General features: G+C 37.9%; 1 protein-coding gene across 2 annotated transcripts in view; it reads right to left on the reverse strand.

Annotated features, from left to right (window-relative positions):
• The window catches only part of ERP44 (endoplasmic reticulum protein 44), a 68,188-nt gene that overhangs the window by 16,239 nt on the left and 36,685 nt on the right, over positions 1 to 15,264 (reverse strand). For both annotated transcript variants that reach the window (XM_037035792.1, XM_037035793.1), the window contains 5 exons: positions 8,018 to 8,202; positions 6,483 to 6,598; positions 5,950 to 6,007; positions 4,731 to 4,847; positions 566 to 677 (listed from right to left, as the gene is read on the reverse strand). In XM_037035792.1, coding sequence (XP_036891687.1) covers positions 566 to 677; positions 4,731 to 4,847; positions 5,950 to 6,007; positions 6,483 to 6,598; positions 8,018 to 8,202 — 588 coding nt within the window. The remainder of the gene's footprint in view (positions 1 to 565; positions 678 to 4,730; positions 4,848 to 5,949; positions 6,008 to 6,482; positions 6,599 to 8,017; positions 8,203 to 15,264) is intronic.

The raw sequence follows: 15,264 nt of genomic DNA on the forward strand, positions 1-15,264 counted from the left end.
CAGGTCTGGAAAGCAAGTTCCCGAAACTGATATATGACCTGTTCTCCTGGGACTATCTTCACTTCATCAAGGACATCCTTCGAGTCCCTGACGGGTTGACTTTTCGTCTAATTCGCCCCTCAAAATATTGGCTAAGTCACTAATATGGGTATGACCCTATACCATGCCTTCAGTTTAGTATGTCTGGCTTTCTTAACTACAAAGGGAAAGCTGGGGAGGCCTGAGATTGTTTTTGATGCTTTGCAGAAGTCCACAGAGAACTTGACCTTCTCTCAGCAATATGCCCAGGACTATCTATCACAAAAGGACCAGGCAAATATCAAGGTTTGAAGAAAGTGCCTAAAACTAATGGCATCCCCTGTAGCCCTACTTTTCATGCAATTTGATCTTAGGGAGCTAAAACAGGCACGGTTTAAAAAGAAAAGTCATTGCTTCATATTATCTCTCTACTAATGCCTCTCACCCCCATGTTTACATGTAAATTCTGGGGTTGTCATGGGGAAGGGAATAGGGAGAAAGAAAGAAACAAAGAGAAAGATGAAAATAAACACCTTAATCTGTCTACCTTTTTCACTTATTAATTGTCGGGCTACTTCATTCTGGAATATTTCTAAACTTTCTGTATCTTCTTTCATATGGAAGAGTATTAGAAAAGGCAGTCCTTCTTCTGTCAATTCCTGTGTAGAGAAGTATTCAGTGAGAATTACCAAGCCTCTCCATTTGGTCCTAGCTATTTTCTAGGCAGGAACAATTATGAATCCAACCTGTGTAACATGCAACAGTTGCAACATCCCGGGGTGGGGGGCGGGTAGCGGGGGGAAGGTCCAATGGTACAAGCAAACATAAAGGGAAGAAGGTACGCATTCCCTCCACCTGAAGTCCCAGGCACTCAGAGGGCCCACATGTCCTGCTCTACTGCAGGGACTGATCTGCCTTAAAGTAACCACTGGGCTGGTCTGTTAACTAGTATTGGACGAAGCCATGGCATTTGAAGAAGGAGTTGGCCAAAGGAGAAACTAGGCTGGCTCTTTATCAAAATGTTGATTTTAGGGTGTGGTAAACATGGTCTGCCCCACAGAGTTTACAGTGGGGTAAACTCTCTTCACAGAGAACACTGAAAAACTGAGTGTACCAGCAGTGAATAAATCTGATTTGTAAACTTATGTTCATTTTAAGGTGTATGCAAAAACTTAGATGAGATCTACCCAAAGCTGAAGAGTGTTTGATTCAGAGCAAATCACAAACCTCCCATAACATAGCCAGTTCTTAACCAATACACAATTTTCAACATTAACAAAATCCATCACAATATATGTGTTTACATATCTTGTGTGTGTGTTTATATACACATACACATACATACAGTTTTATATATACATACATAAAACTGACCTGAAAATTATATACTGCTTTAAAATTGTACATTATTGTTACTGGAGAATAATATTAATGTGATAAGTAGACAGATTTTCATCATTTAATCTAACAGATGCTAAGTTCTGATTCATAGGGAAAAGTCCAGAAAGGGCCTAATAATAAAATCATTTCCATGAACTATCCTTTTGTGTGTCTCTCTACAATTTAGAAACTGCTACTGCAGAAAGCTCAAATGTCTTGTATCCTATGAAACCTGAAACTGGGACCTATCTCATACAAGAGTTTTCTTCTGGTTCCTAGCTCCACACTTAAGCCTATTATATCCATATACAGAATAAATTATGAAGCTTATTGTCACATTTACCTTTCAAAAGTTGATATATAATTCATAGACCACAAAATTCACAATTTTAATGTGTACAATTTGGTGGGCTTTATTATATTTACAAGGTCTGCAAACGTCAACACCACCTAATGCCACATCATTTTCATCAGTCCAAAAAGAAACCCGTACTCATCAGCAGTCACTCCCCATCTTTCCTCCCCTAGCCCCTGGCATTACATTGACCTTTTTCTGGAAAGATTTTATTTTTTAGATGGAGGGGAAGGGAGGGAGAAAGAGAGGGAGAGAAACATCAATGTGAGAGAAAATCAGTGGCATCTCGTACGCATCCCAACTGGGGACCTGCCCGCAAGCCAGGCATGTGTCCTGACGGGGAATCAAACCGGTGATCTTTCCCTTGGCAGGATGACTCCCAACCAACTGAGCCACACCAATCAGGGCATCCTGATCTTTTGCAAGCTGATTTAAAGTTTCCTGTTCCCACCTTTTATCTCTTGGCTCACAAACTCCCCACGGTTCTGTCTCTGGGCTTCTCTGCTCTAGCCTGGCAACTTCGAGTAGTTCAGCAATCTCAATCAGCACTCCTGACGGCACTGGGCCCCTTATCTGTATGTCTCTTATCCGTTGGTCTCAGTGCCCGGTTCCCATTGAGAATCCAAGTCCGATTTCCAACTTCCTGCTGACTACCCCCATTTCAAAGTCCAACCAACCTTCAACACTCAACATTAATGCAGTCTTCTCCTCTTACTTCCCTACTTCCATTAGTACTTCTCTCTTTTAGCCTTTTTGTTTCAGGAGAGGGAGATTAGAATTTTCACAACGCCCCCTGGAGCCTCTTCTGGAAAAGCAACCTTGATTCCGCCCCACTTCTGCTAAAGAAATGAACTCTGTCCTCTGGATTCCCAGGACATTTCCTCAGCGCGCCCCATGTGGCATGGGCAAGCCTTTATACTACATTCTCTGTACATGTGAACTACTGGACTGGCAACCCTTAACATAAGACAGAGAATCTTATTTTACTTCTCTTTTGCTCACAGATTTTTTTTGCAATAATGCACAATCAACCTATGATGGAATAAACGAGGACACGTGTTGCCGAATAAATTACTAATTGGGAAAGAAGACTGAGCAGTCACCTTTTAGAAAACTTAAGAGCTCTGAAATAAAAACAAACAACATTATTTTACTAGACTAAACAAAAGTATGAATTAATAGCTTGAAACAATGTATTTGCTGAACTAATTTACATACATTAACATAGTAGTTGGTAGTTTTGTTATTCTTGGGCTTCTAAGTTTTCCTGTGCACACATCAATATATTCTCTACCAAGCAGTAAATAAAAGATTCGGGAGAGGGATTATCAAGATAACCATATACAGAAGTTTCCTCATAGTTTAAAAATCAGGGGTGTCCAGCCTTTTCGTGTCTCTGGGCCACACTGGAAGGAGAAGAGTTGTCTTGGGCCACACATTAAATATATTGCGACACATAATTACAAACAAATCTCATGTTTTAATTAAATTTGCGATTTTGTGTTGGGCCACATTCATAGCCATCTTGGGCCATGGGTTGGATACTTATCCCCGGTTTAAGTGATTTAGGGGTAATTAGAACTCCTGTCTTATTGTTTAAAATTCTCCATTCTATATCTTTAAACTGTTTTTGAAAACGATTCCTGCAAAAACTGCCAAAGCAGGTATATAATTGTGACGAGTTACTAAATCTTTCCGAGCCTCTGAGAACTAAATGAGCTAATACAATAAAAATGTAAGTAATTTAGCCCTGCTGGTGTAGCTGCGTGGATTAAGCATGGGCCTGCGAACCAGGGGTCTCTGGTTCGCGTCCCAGTCGGGGCACATGCCTGGGCTGTAGGCCAGTGGTCTGGAAGGGGACATGGGAGAGGCAACTCCACACTGATGATTCTCTCCCTCTCTTTCTCCCTCCCTTCTTTCTAAAAATAAATAAATAAAACCTTTAAAAAAAATGTAAGTAATGTAGCCAAGCATACATACCTGAAGCCTAGAGAACTGAGAAAAGTAGCAGAGATGTTCATTTGATAAACTAAAAGAGCACAAGCACCAAACGTCCCCGGAACACAGCCACACTTACGCTTCTGTGCCATGACTGCAAAGGTGAGTTGTTCCACAGAGACTACATGGCCTGGAAGCCTAAAACGCGTACTGATTCCCTTACAGAACTGCCAGCTTCTGACTAGATGGTGACTCGGTGCGTGTGTTTACTATGTGGTAACTTCTTGAACTGTACATTTAAAATCTGAGCTATACACTTATTAGAATTCTTTGAAGTGTATATGCATATAAAAGGTTTTTTAAAATTGCATTTTAAATGTTTTTAAAAATGCATTCTTAGACCATGGGTTTTAAAAATGGAGTAAAATAAAAAGACATATTTTACTATAGTAAAAAATACAGACATGTCTCATAGACATAGCCCTTTGAACTTGCTCTTGGACCTCTTGAGGATTTTGTGCTTCGTTTTTGTGGGATTGTATGTTTGCTCTGTTTCAGGCACATGGAGTCACTGAGGTCAGTTACATGATAACTGACCATTGCTTTCATAACTTCATTCTCTTAGGACAGACAGGAATTATAAAAATGTTTTCATGGCAAAAGATGATCACTTTATATAATTAATTGTAACTATAATCTGCAGAGCATTGCTTCTGCAGGAAACACCCTAAACAGGGATCTTCAACTCAGGGTTGTTATCGGAGTTATTGGAGGCGTTTTCAAATTCATTTTCAAGACTGAGGAACCACTGACACTGCAGGAAACACAATGGAGGGGTCCTGGGACGACAGGGGTGAGAACCTTGGGCTTGTGAGAACCTTGGGCTTGTATTGCAGACGTAGCTATGATGTGGTTCTGTTCAACTGTGCCCTTTTTACTATAGATAAGTATGGAGGAAAACAGTATAAAATGAGTGGACAAAGTTTGCTTCTCTAGAAATCAGAATTAAACATAATGACCCACTTTACAAAGCCCATACCTCTCCGTTTTCAAATGTTATTTCTCGGACAAGAGGAACACATTTATCTTGAATCCAACTGTACGTCCCGTCAAAATTTATCATAGCCCCCAAGTACACCATATCTGGAGCAGAATGCTGTTACAAAAATAGAAAAAAATAGTAAACAAATCTAACTTGTGCTAGCAAAAATGCATTCTTAAAGCCATCTATGAGCCCAGAAAATCTATAGGGGATACGGAAGAAGCAAAAAACATGAACCATCTGAGAAAGAGAACTGTCATTGATAAAACGTTGATAATTCTGGTTATCAGGTAACTAATCATCCAACCTGTGATACCTAAGCCTTCTGCTTTTCCGTGGATTTGTGTCAATTAACTGTTTATCAGTATCTTCACCAATGGCAAGCAGGCATTGTGAAAAAGAAGAATTACCCAAATAATTAAGTTAGCTATCCCTAGAGTTGAAGATAATTAGAAGAAAATTTGGAGATTTCCCATGAAAAAGCCCTGAAAAATGCAAGATGCTATATAAGTCTAAGGCATAGCTATCTCTAATATTAATTATTTACAGTATCTATTTCCACATAGACTCAAAATCACTATTTATGAAGTACTTAAAATGATGATAAAAATAACAGCTAACACTAACTAAGCTAACTAAGGTAATAGCTAACATTAACAAACCTACTATATCCAAGCAGTATTATTGTAAGTACCTTATATACGTTGACTTATTTAATCCTTGAAATACTGCCTAAGCAGGACTGTTATCATGGCTGTCTCTACCAATGAACAAACTGAAACGAGAGAAGCTAAGAAACTTTCCCAGAGTTACACACCTGGGAAAGTGGCAGATCTGACATTAAAACTCAGTCTCACTCCAGAGCTCATGCTCTCGACAACACCGTGAGACACCATACTGGATTCTGATGATCCAGTAGTTCACACTGTGGAAGCTACTCCTGAAGACACGCACTGGCAGAAAATACAGGCAAATTCTCATCTGAATTCAGAATCGCAAGTGACCTTTCTAAAATAAGCAAAAGTCTCATTCATGTGACTACAGAAAAATTAAAAAGTTTAAAGTGTCAAAAACCTGCAGATATTAAAATAAAAATTATGAATTGGAGTAATATAGACTATTTTTGTGTGTATGAAAAAGTACAATGACAGACTATTAATAATTCGTGTATTTAATTTATATTTAAAATCATATACACTACAAAATAGCAACTTACCCCTGGTGGTTTATAGATAATGCTGTCTTCACTATATTTTTCTGGTACTGAAATAGCCCTAATAGGAAGAGAGAAGTAATACTAATACTTACTAAGAAAGTAATAGCAGTAATATATCTGAATGAAGCAGAATTGGCTAGCTGTTTTATAACATATGAATTATATATGTGAAATATATACTTGCCCATCATCTTTCCTACTTATGAGACTATGCAATACCAATGAAAGCACATATTTTTAAAAGTTATTAAATAAAAGTTTAACATGAGGCAGATTTTTAAAGAAGGGAAGTGTTAGCTAGCTGCTTTATGACTCGGTATTTTATAAGTTTGGATTGGCAGTTTCACACTAAAAAGCTATTATTAAAACCAGATATTACCACTAACTGGGGATCAAGGTCATGGATGTGGTCACACAGACCAATCACAAAACACACTGAATTGCTTGTAAGTCAGACTCATCCATGAATTTTTAGTTTTAGTATCTCAGCCAAACTGGCCCACTTTCGCTAACACACTCTCAAAGATACTCACCCAAAAGCAGCCGAGAAGACACAATCATCATGCAAGATACTTGCTACTCTTTCAAAAACTTTATAGTGGTCTGAATTCTGGTGCTCAAAATATCCAACGATATTTCTTTTGCTGCGCTGTAAAATAATGTGATTATTTTACAAACATATATAGTTTTATAGTCATGTTATATACCATTTACCCATCTTGTTCAATTATCTCAAAATGAGGTATGACTATAAATACACATTTGGCTTTTATCCTAGCCTAAACCTAGTCCCAAACTATTAAAGATTACATTGGATTGAAAACAATCTTAACTCTAATGTAATTATAAATATTCCTTTCTAGCATATTATTCTAAAATTTTAAGAAATAGATAAATATTTAATCAATGATAGTCCTTTCCTAAATAAGGTGACAAATTCTAAAATATTTTAAAATAGTACATCAATTCATAACACATGACTGACTGCAGGCAGAGACTCCTCCACGGCCTCTCACACTGCTTAACCCGTAGGCATCCACAAAATACAAAGCCCTGACCACTCTTCACCCAGACCATTTCTCAGGGTTGTGCCTCTCTCCGGGACAGAGAGCAGGCTTACTACGAGCGCTGACCCAGGGGTTGCCAGAGCCCAGAGCTCTCTTGTAAGACAACCAACCCACTGCGCATGCAGGCACCCAAGTGGGCCCTGTATGTCACCTACGTAAGACCCGGGGGTCAATGAAACAAATGCAAACTTGCTCATATTGGTGGCTGTAATGTAAGCAATAAAGTCCTTTGTCACTGACCCATAAGCCTTATGTCTTTTGACAGCATCCATGAAAACTATAATCAGTTAACTTATTAGCTTGTAAGGAGGGTAAAAATAAATCTCAAACCTGACAGTGACAACCTAAAGCCTGACCTCAGTTGTTTCTGTGTTTTTAAAGCACTGTTTAGTGTGCAAATAAAAGAATTTTCTAAGTTTATTATTGAGGGGGGCTATTTTATTTTAACTTTTAAAAATTATTTATGCTATTACAGTTGTCCCAACTTTTCCCCCATTGCCCCCCTGTCCCCAGCCCGGCCCCCACTCCCATAGGCAATCCCTACACCACTGTTCATGTCCATGGATCATGCACATATGTTCTCTGTCTAACCCCTTCGGAGGGCTGTTTTAGAGGACAGAAAAGACCCACCAAAGAGCTGATTAAGGGGTAATTAGAGCAGACACACTGAGGGTCTCCACTAAATAAAATACGGAAACTTTGGTTGTGTAGGCCTGACGGTAACATTTATTTCTTCATAATTCAAGCTACCCTTTGACCTAAATTAATTCAAATCAGTGCAACTTTACTGTGTGCTATACACTTTATCCAAAGCTTCGGTAAAACATTAGCATTTTCCTTGAGAAATAATTGAAGAAAAATTTAACTTGCTATGTAAGTATATGTTAAATCCATTGTAATGAACTATAAGAAAATGTACAGATTCTTTGAATGCATAAGAATTTCTTTACATTAGTTAAACAGGCAATGTTCATTTGATCCAGCAAAAGTTAACAACTTACATCAAGAGTGGAGACTTCTGTTAAAGCACGAAGTTTTTGAACAGGGTCACTTTTTTGCTGCCTGATGTAATCTGCGAGTGCTTTCACCGATCGCTGACCCCTGTATTCTCTCTTCATCATCATCCCATTACGAAATAATTTGAGAGTAGGGTATTTGCTTATCCTATATCGCTGGGCTATGTCAGCTAAGAGAATGGAAAAAAAAATTAACTTCACCCTTGTACTTGGTCTAGGTAAGCCCATTAGCCAAATAGTCCAAAGCCTCGTAATTGCTTAGTGAGAACATTTTGGTTCAATAATTCTTTCTCTGTGTTAAAGAAAAAAATTAATCACGACAAGTTTGTACTGGTAAGAGGGCCAGCTCTGGACACAGATCACCTGGTTCCAACCACAAATTTGCAATTTACTGGCTGTGGGAACTTTTAACTTGCATCATTTGTCTGTGCCTCAGTTTCTCATCTTTAAGTAAGGATATGATTCCTACCATGCAGGACTGTTTTAAGGACCAAATGAGATAATACAAATGCAAACTCTAAATAAATGTTAGTAAATATTATGATATATTCCAGAAAGGAATTAGAATGCACAAAACTCCAATTCTGAAAAGTCATTCAAGTTACCCTACACTTAGGAGGGTCTCTTAAAGCATTTAATAAAAGAAAACTAAATTTAAATAAAAATCACTTTCTAAGGCTAACGATATTAGATATTTTTGCTAGAAGGATAATTTATAATCCCAAATGTGCAAATTTTTACAAGTTAATAAAATAAAAACTCAGCAGTATACAATTTAAAAAATCCCTTTAGAATGGACTCACATGAACAAGTATAAAAGACACATGGACAATAACTAAGGGTGGGGGGTGGAAAGGGGAGGGAGGTGGGGAGCATGGGGTGGGGGGCGGGCAGGGTTGGGAATATAAGACAGAAACCTGTACTTGAACAAGAATTAAATAAAAATTATATTTAAAAAAAATAAAAATAAATAAAAAATCCCTTTATTATGAACTATTGGCATATTCTGAGGTAGTGAATTTTCTTTTTTAAATCATTAAAATTTGTGTTTATAAATAAAATGTATGCTGATCTCATTTTTTAGGCATTACAATTACTAAGATACCTTATGTCATGCAAGAGAATAACAAAACACACACTGAATTTTTAGAATAAAGGTGACCCGAGAGAGCACCAAAGTGATTTCAATAGGTGCCCTTGTTTTTCTCAACTGAGCAAAAATGAGGACAGAATTCTAACACAGTGGTCTAATCTTGCCTTCACTTCCAGTAGTTTTAAAACAGAAACAAAACACAACGAACAACTGCAATAAGCCTCTGCTGAGCACCTGGGTTTTGTAGATCTGAGGAAAACTCAGCGGCAGGAACCTAGAGTGGTAGGAACACTACACTAGGGGAGACAAGTAAGGAGCTACCGCCATAGTCCCGGCAGAAGTAACAGGAAGTCTATCTACAAAATGAAACAATGTAACTTTTTTCCACTTATGGATAGAAAAAGATAAAATAATCATCAACTACTGGGCAGCCGAGGTTTAATCCTCAAACATCACTTAGCAGGTGTGCTGCACAATGAGGTGGCTGTTCATTATTAAAAAGCAAGACCTGCCCTGGCTGTTGTGGCTCAGTGGATTGAGTGCCTGCCGGGGAATCAAAGGGACACTGTTCTGATTCCCAGTCAGGGCACAGGCCTGGGTTGCGGGCCAGGTCCCTAGTACGGGGTGCTCAAGAGGCAACCACACTTTGATGCTTCTCTTTCTCCCTCCCCTTCCCTCTCTCTAAAAATAAATAAATAAAATCTTTTTTTAAAAAAAGCAAAGACCTTAAAATTACACTGATCAATAATCTCTGACATAAAGGCGACTTTTTTTCATGTTTTAGTCAAAAGTTATTTTAAGGCCTGGCTGGTGTGGCTCAGTGGATTGAGCGTGCGGGCCTGCGAACCACACGATTGCAGTTCGATTCCCAGTCAGGGCACTTGCCTGGGTTGCCAGTTCCCAGTAGGGGACTCACAAGAGGCAACCATACATTGATGTTTCTCTCCTTCTCTCCTTCCCTTCCCCTCTAAAAATAAATAAATATAAAATTTTTTAAAAAAGTTATTTTAAGATACTTACAATATAACATTTTGACAATAAAACAAAAAAATGACTGAAGGGGTATAATAATTTTTTTATTAAGTGGGTGGATCAAATGTTAAAATGGATATCAAAGGAATTATAAATTACAGAAGGTTAATAGCTCACTGATGGAAAATTAGCACGTACTTTTGCTTCAACGGTCACTTTTCCTTAATGGGCCCTGCCTGCCTGCCTAAAGCCCAGCAGGGCTCCACACGGGGAAACCGTCTCATGACCTTGTCCCAGCGCGGTCTACCTTGCCATGATCACCCATGGCAGACAGCACGGAGACAAATGATTTCAACAGACAGGGATTCTTTTTCTAGGACAAGAACCACTGCTGACCGTATAGCTTTTTTTCATTCCCAAACCATGCCTCCCCTCAATGAGAAAAAACAAACAAACAAAAGACCAACAACAAAAGAAAACCCTAAACAAAAAAATTACAAAGAAAGCCTTAGATGCTTACTCAGGACTCAGGTCAAGCCTGCCCATCCAAGTTCTGTTTCATGTTCATAAATTCTTTCCTGTAGATCTCCTTGTTCTTCTTTTTTAACTTGTTTTATTGAAATACATTTGACATATAACATTGTGCGAGTGTAGGGGTGCAGTATATCAGTTTCATACATTTGCCAGTATTGCGATGTCACTGTCATTGTAGCAGTAGTTGGCACCTCTATCGCTTCACATAACGGACATTTTTATGGCGGGAATAATTAAGATCCAGTCTCTTAGCAAGTTTGATGCTTATAATACAATATTATTGTCCACAATTATTTTATTATTCTTAATACCTCATTTATGCATAGCTCTCGTAAAGCGTCTCAATTGCCAATGTGAAAAATTAAGGTTAGCCAGAAAAGCAGAGAGGTAAGAGTAACTCTGGTATTTGGGAGCACGCGCTTGCCTAATTCAAGGACAACTACAAAGTACTTTCCTAAAACTGCTAGTAGGGTTCTGCACTGACCAGCAAATTGCTTATGGAGGTCTTCTGCCATATGGCCTATAGCCACTGGAGGTCAGCAGAGAACCTGGTCCCACCAGGGGCAGACTGACTGGACTTCGAACACCTGAGGTAGCACGGCCACCCACCACTAGGGAGAGTGATGAATTCTACTCCCCAAGTCCCCAAAGGAGAAAGCCTGCCAAAGATGAGATAAAGTGAGATTATGATCCACAGCTGAAGCAAGGGTAAGGTTTAATTGTGTGTATATGTAGAAATTTTAGAAAACAAAGACAATTACAAAAAAGAAAACAAAAAGCATTCGTGATCCAACCACCACTGGGGAAAACCACTGTTAATGTTTTGGTTATATTTTGCTGACTTTGAATAAAAATTGCTTAACTAGCAGTGACATTTCAATTGAGAAAAAAATAAACTCTTTACTAAATCTGCCCTATTAGTTTTCTCATCCAAAGTGAATATTTCCACTTGTTTTTTAAAATTAATTTGTTGTCCATGTCTCAAAATGCAAACACTTATTACATTTATTTTAAATGCATGGTCTATTTTTCTGCTTTATCCAGTACAATAGGTCACTAGTACAGAATAGAGAGACCAGAAATAGAGTCTCACACACACGGTCAGTTGATTGTGACACAGGTGCAAAGTCAGTAAAGGAAGGACAATCTTTTCAACAAATAAGGTCAGAACAGCTTGATAATTATATGCAAAAAATAAACTCCAACCTACATACAATGCCGCATATAAAAATTAACTCCAAATAGATCACAGACTGAAATGTAAAACTTTTTATCAGGGGTGGCAAACTATTTTTGCCAGGGGCCACATCGACCTTGTGGTTGCCTTCAAAGGGCTCAATGTAATTTCAACTCCTTAACAGTGAAGGAGTAGTTACATGTACACAGTCCTAAAATTATTTTGGCCCTTTGAAGGCAACTGTGAACCTGATGTGGCCCCTGGTGAAAATGAGTTTGACACCCCTGGAGTACTATAAAACTTAGGAAGTAAAACATGGTAGAAAATCTTTGTGTTCTTGAGTGAGGCAAATAAATATTTCTTAGATATAGCACCATAATTATAATCCATTTTTAAAAAGAGTAAATTGGACTTCTAAAATTAAAAAATAGAATTACTCTATGATCCAACAATTCTACTTTGGTGTATATCTCCATAAGAATTGAAAGCAGGGTCTTGAAGAGATATTTGAATACACTCATGTTCATATCAGCATTATTCACAATAGCCAAGAGGTGGAAGTAACTCAAGCATCCACAGACAGATGAATGGATAAATAAAATGTGGTATACAGATACGATGGAATATTAAGCAGGCTTAAAATGGAGGAAAATTCTGGCACATGATACAGCACGGATGAACCTTGAAGATATTAGGTAAGGGAAATAAGCCCACCCCTAAAAGGCAAATCCTGTATAGTTTCACTTACATGAAGTACTGAGAGTGGTCAGGTTTATACCAACAGGAAGTAGAATGGTGGTTGGCAAGGAATGAGGGAGGAGGAAACAGAAGTTTAATGAGTAGAGTGTTTCAACCTTGCAAGATGAACTTCTGGAGACTGGTGGTACAACATCGTGGACATACTTAATGCTACTGAATTGTACATTTTAAAATAGTAAAGATGTTAAAATTTATGTTCTGTATATTTTACTACAATTGAAGACACTTAGAATAGAATGGAAGAAAATATTGGCAAATTACACATTTGAAAAAGAATTTGTATTCATAATATATGAAGGGCTCTCAAAACCCAATAAGCAAATATTATACATTATTATAGCTGTTAATAACCTAACAGGTTAAATTAAATATACTGACCATACCAAGCATTTGCAAGAATATGGACACAACTGGAATGCTCACTAATAGTGGAAATGTTAAGAGTCCAAATATTTTGGAAAACAGTTTGGCAATTTCTTCAAGTTAAACATACACCTACCCTACGACCCGGGTAATTCAGACTTAGGTTTATGCTCAGGATAAACGAAAGCACACGTACAGAGTTGTACCTGAATATTCACAGCAGCTTTCTTTGTAATAGCCTGAAACTGGAAAACAACCCAAATGTCTGTCAACAGGTAAACAGTTAAACAAACTGTGGTATATAACCATAGAATGGAATGTCATACACTGAATAAAAATCAATGACACATGCCAACAATCTCAAAATAACCATGCTGAGTCAAAAAACAAATATACACGAACAGAGCACATAATGTATGATTCCACTGACATAAAATCCTAGAAAGTGCAAACTAATCTATAGTAACAGAAAGTTGTTCCATGTCCCCTGAGGACTGATGGAGGAGACAAGGACCACAAGAAAAATTTGGGGGATGTCACATATGTTGATTATCTTGATTGTGGTGATGGTTTTATGAATGTATATGTGTGTCAAACGTTAAATTGTGTAAGCTGAACTTGTACAATCTCTTATTAAAAACAAATCCTACCAAAGAACAATCTGCCTCACATCTCCAGACCACAGGGTTCTTAAGGTCCTCCCAGTTCAAAACTCTATAATCCAAGTGTCATGTAAGGCGTTATCCAAAGCAGTTTGTCTTCCAGTCTCTTAGGAGAAAGTGGAACATGTGGGTAACTTATCAATAAGGATTTCATAATGTCACTTTTAGGAAGTGAAGAATTACACAGAAGGGAATAAAGTTTAGAGAAAATACATAATATCTGAGATACAACTTTCATTCGTAAAAAGAATTTTGGAGATCTCTTTGGTGGATTAAAAGATCTGAACTAAAGCTATTTATTCCCAATAAAAGAGAACTTGATTATTAGCAATGATGTCAGATTTATGTAAAAAGTAAATTAATCTTTTTAAGAGATAGAATAAATAATATTTAGGGTACAAAAATAGTACCATAGTTAGTAGCAATAGTTAAAATCATTTCTTCCCAATGATTATAAGCTTGAAACCATAATTTCAGATTTTAGGATGCAAATTCAGAGTTATTTGCACTGCTATCTGTACTATAATGTTTAATTAAATATATAAAAAAAACCCAGAAAGATCTGAAATGAGAGCCTACATCAAAAACATGTTCTCTGTCAGTGGGAGAAAAGATCCAGAAAGCAGAAGGATAATGCAGTCCACGTATGTACCAACAACCTTTGATTGCTCCTTCATCCTATCTAGTTATGAATCTCAGGAGACAGAAATGTGCAGCATCACTGGTTAGATTTTGAAATGCTTTGCTATTAGCCATTTCTATCCAGCATAGGACTTTCCCAGTAAATCCCCCAAATGTTTGTTGAAGTGAACAGAAAAAAAGCAAATACAGCAGATCCTTGATTAAGGTCAGTTTGGCCAAAGCTGTTGTACAATAACGTTGATGACATGCCCTAGGAACTTTTATTTATATCAACTAGACTACCGTGAAGTTGGTTTCGTCACCGTCCTTTCACTTCAAGCTGCTGAACCCATAGGTAACATTAAGTAAGAACTTACTGTAGGTCCGTGAATGCAGTCAGTCAGATATAAACACTAATTCTGGCCTGATTAGACACTGGGCTGTGTGGCATTGGTTAAGCCACTTCACTCCCATCTTCTTGGCAGTAAAATAAAGTTAGTGCACACGCACACACACTTCCTCATTGTCAAGGGTATGGGATAGGAAACATGCAGAGTGGGAGAGTTCTATACTCAGTCCAGTTACCAATAATTCAATGCAACAAGCTTTTAATGAGCAGTCTCTGTCTCCCAGAAACTGTCAGATTCTTGAGATCCAGAGATTAATGAGTAGTTTAGTCTTCAGTTAAAAAAGATTAAACAAAAACACTAAAAGCAGAAAAGACAAAGTGCCTGCTTTTGAAGAACTGACATTAAAACTGGTAAGACAACTAACACACAGGAACCAGAACAGCAAAATGTAATTTGTCTGGTTCTCTGAGGGAAGAAAGCCCAAGTGTCACGGGGTGGCACCTGGGAGGAAACACTACTGCCAGCTCACTAGCTCAGGTTAGAGACATCTGTCACGTGCCCAGAAAACCAAGAGGATTTCACAGAGAACGCTCCACTAGGACGGGTGAAATCCAAGGGCTTCCTGACATTCTCAATAATTATAAACAGTAACTACAGCTATTTACACCTCAAAGGTAGTCTAAGCTGATCTTAAAAGAACC

The sequence above is a fragment of the Sturnira hondurensis genome, unplaced genomic scaffold, assembly GCF_014824575.4.
Source record: "Sturnira hondurensis isolate 20B ecotype Veracruz unplaced genomic scaffold, ASM1482457v3 Scaffold0022566, whole genome shotgun sequence".
NCBI classification, from domain to species: Eukaryota; Metazoa; Chordata; class Mammalia; order Chiroptera; family Phyllostomidae; genus Sturnira; species Sturnira hondurensis.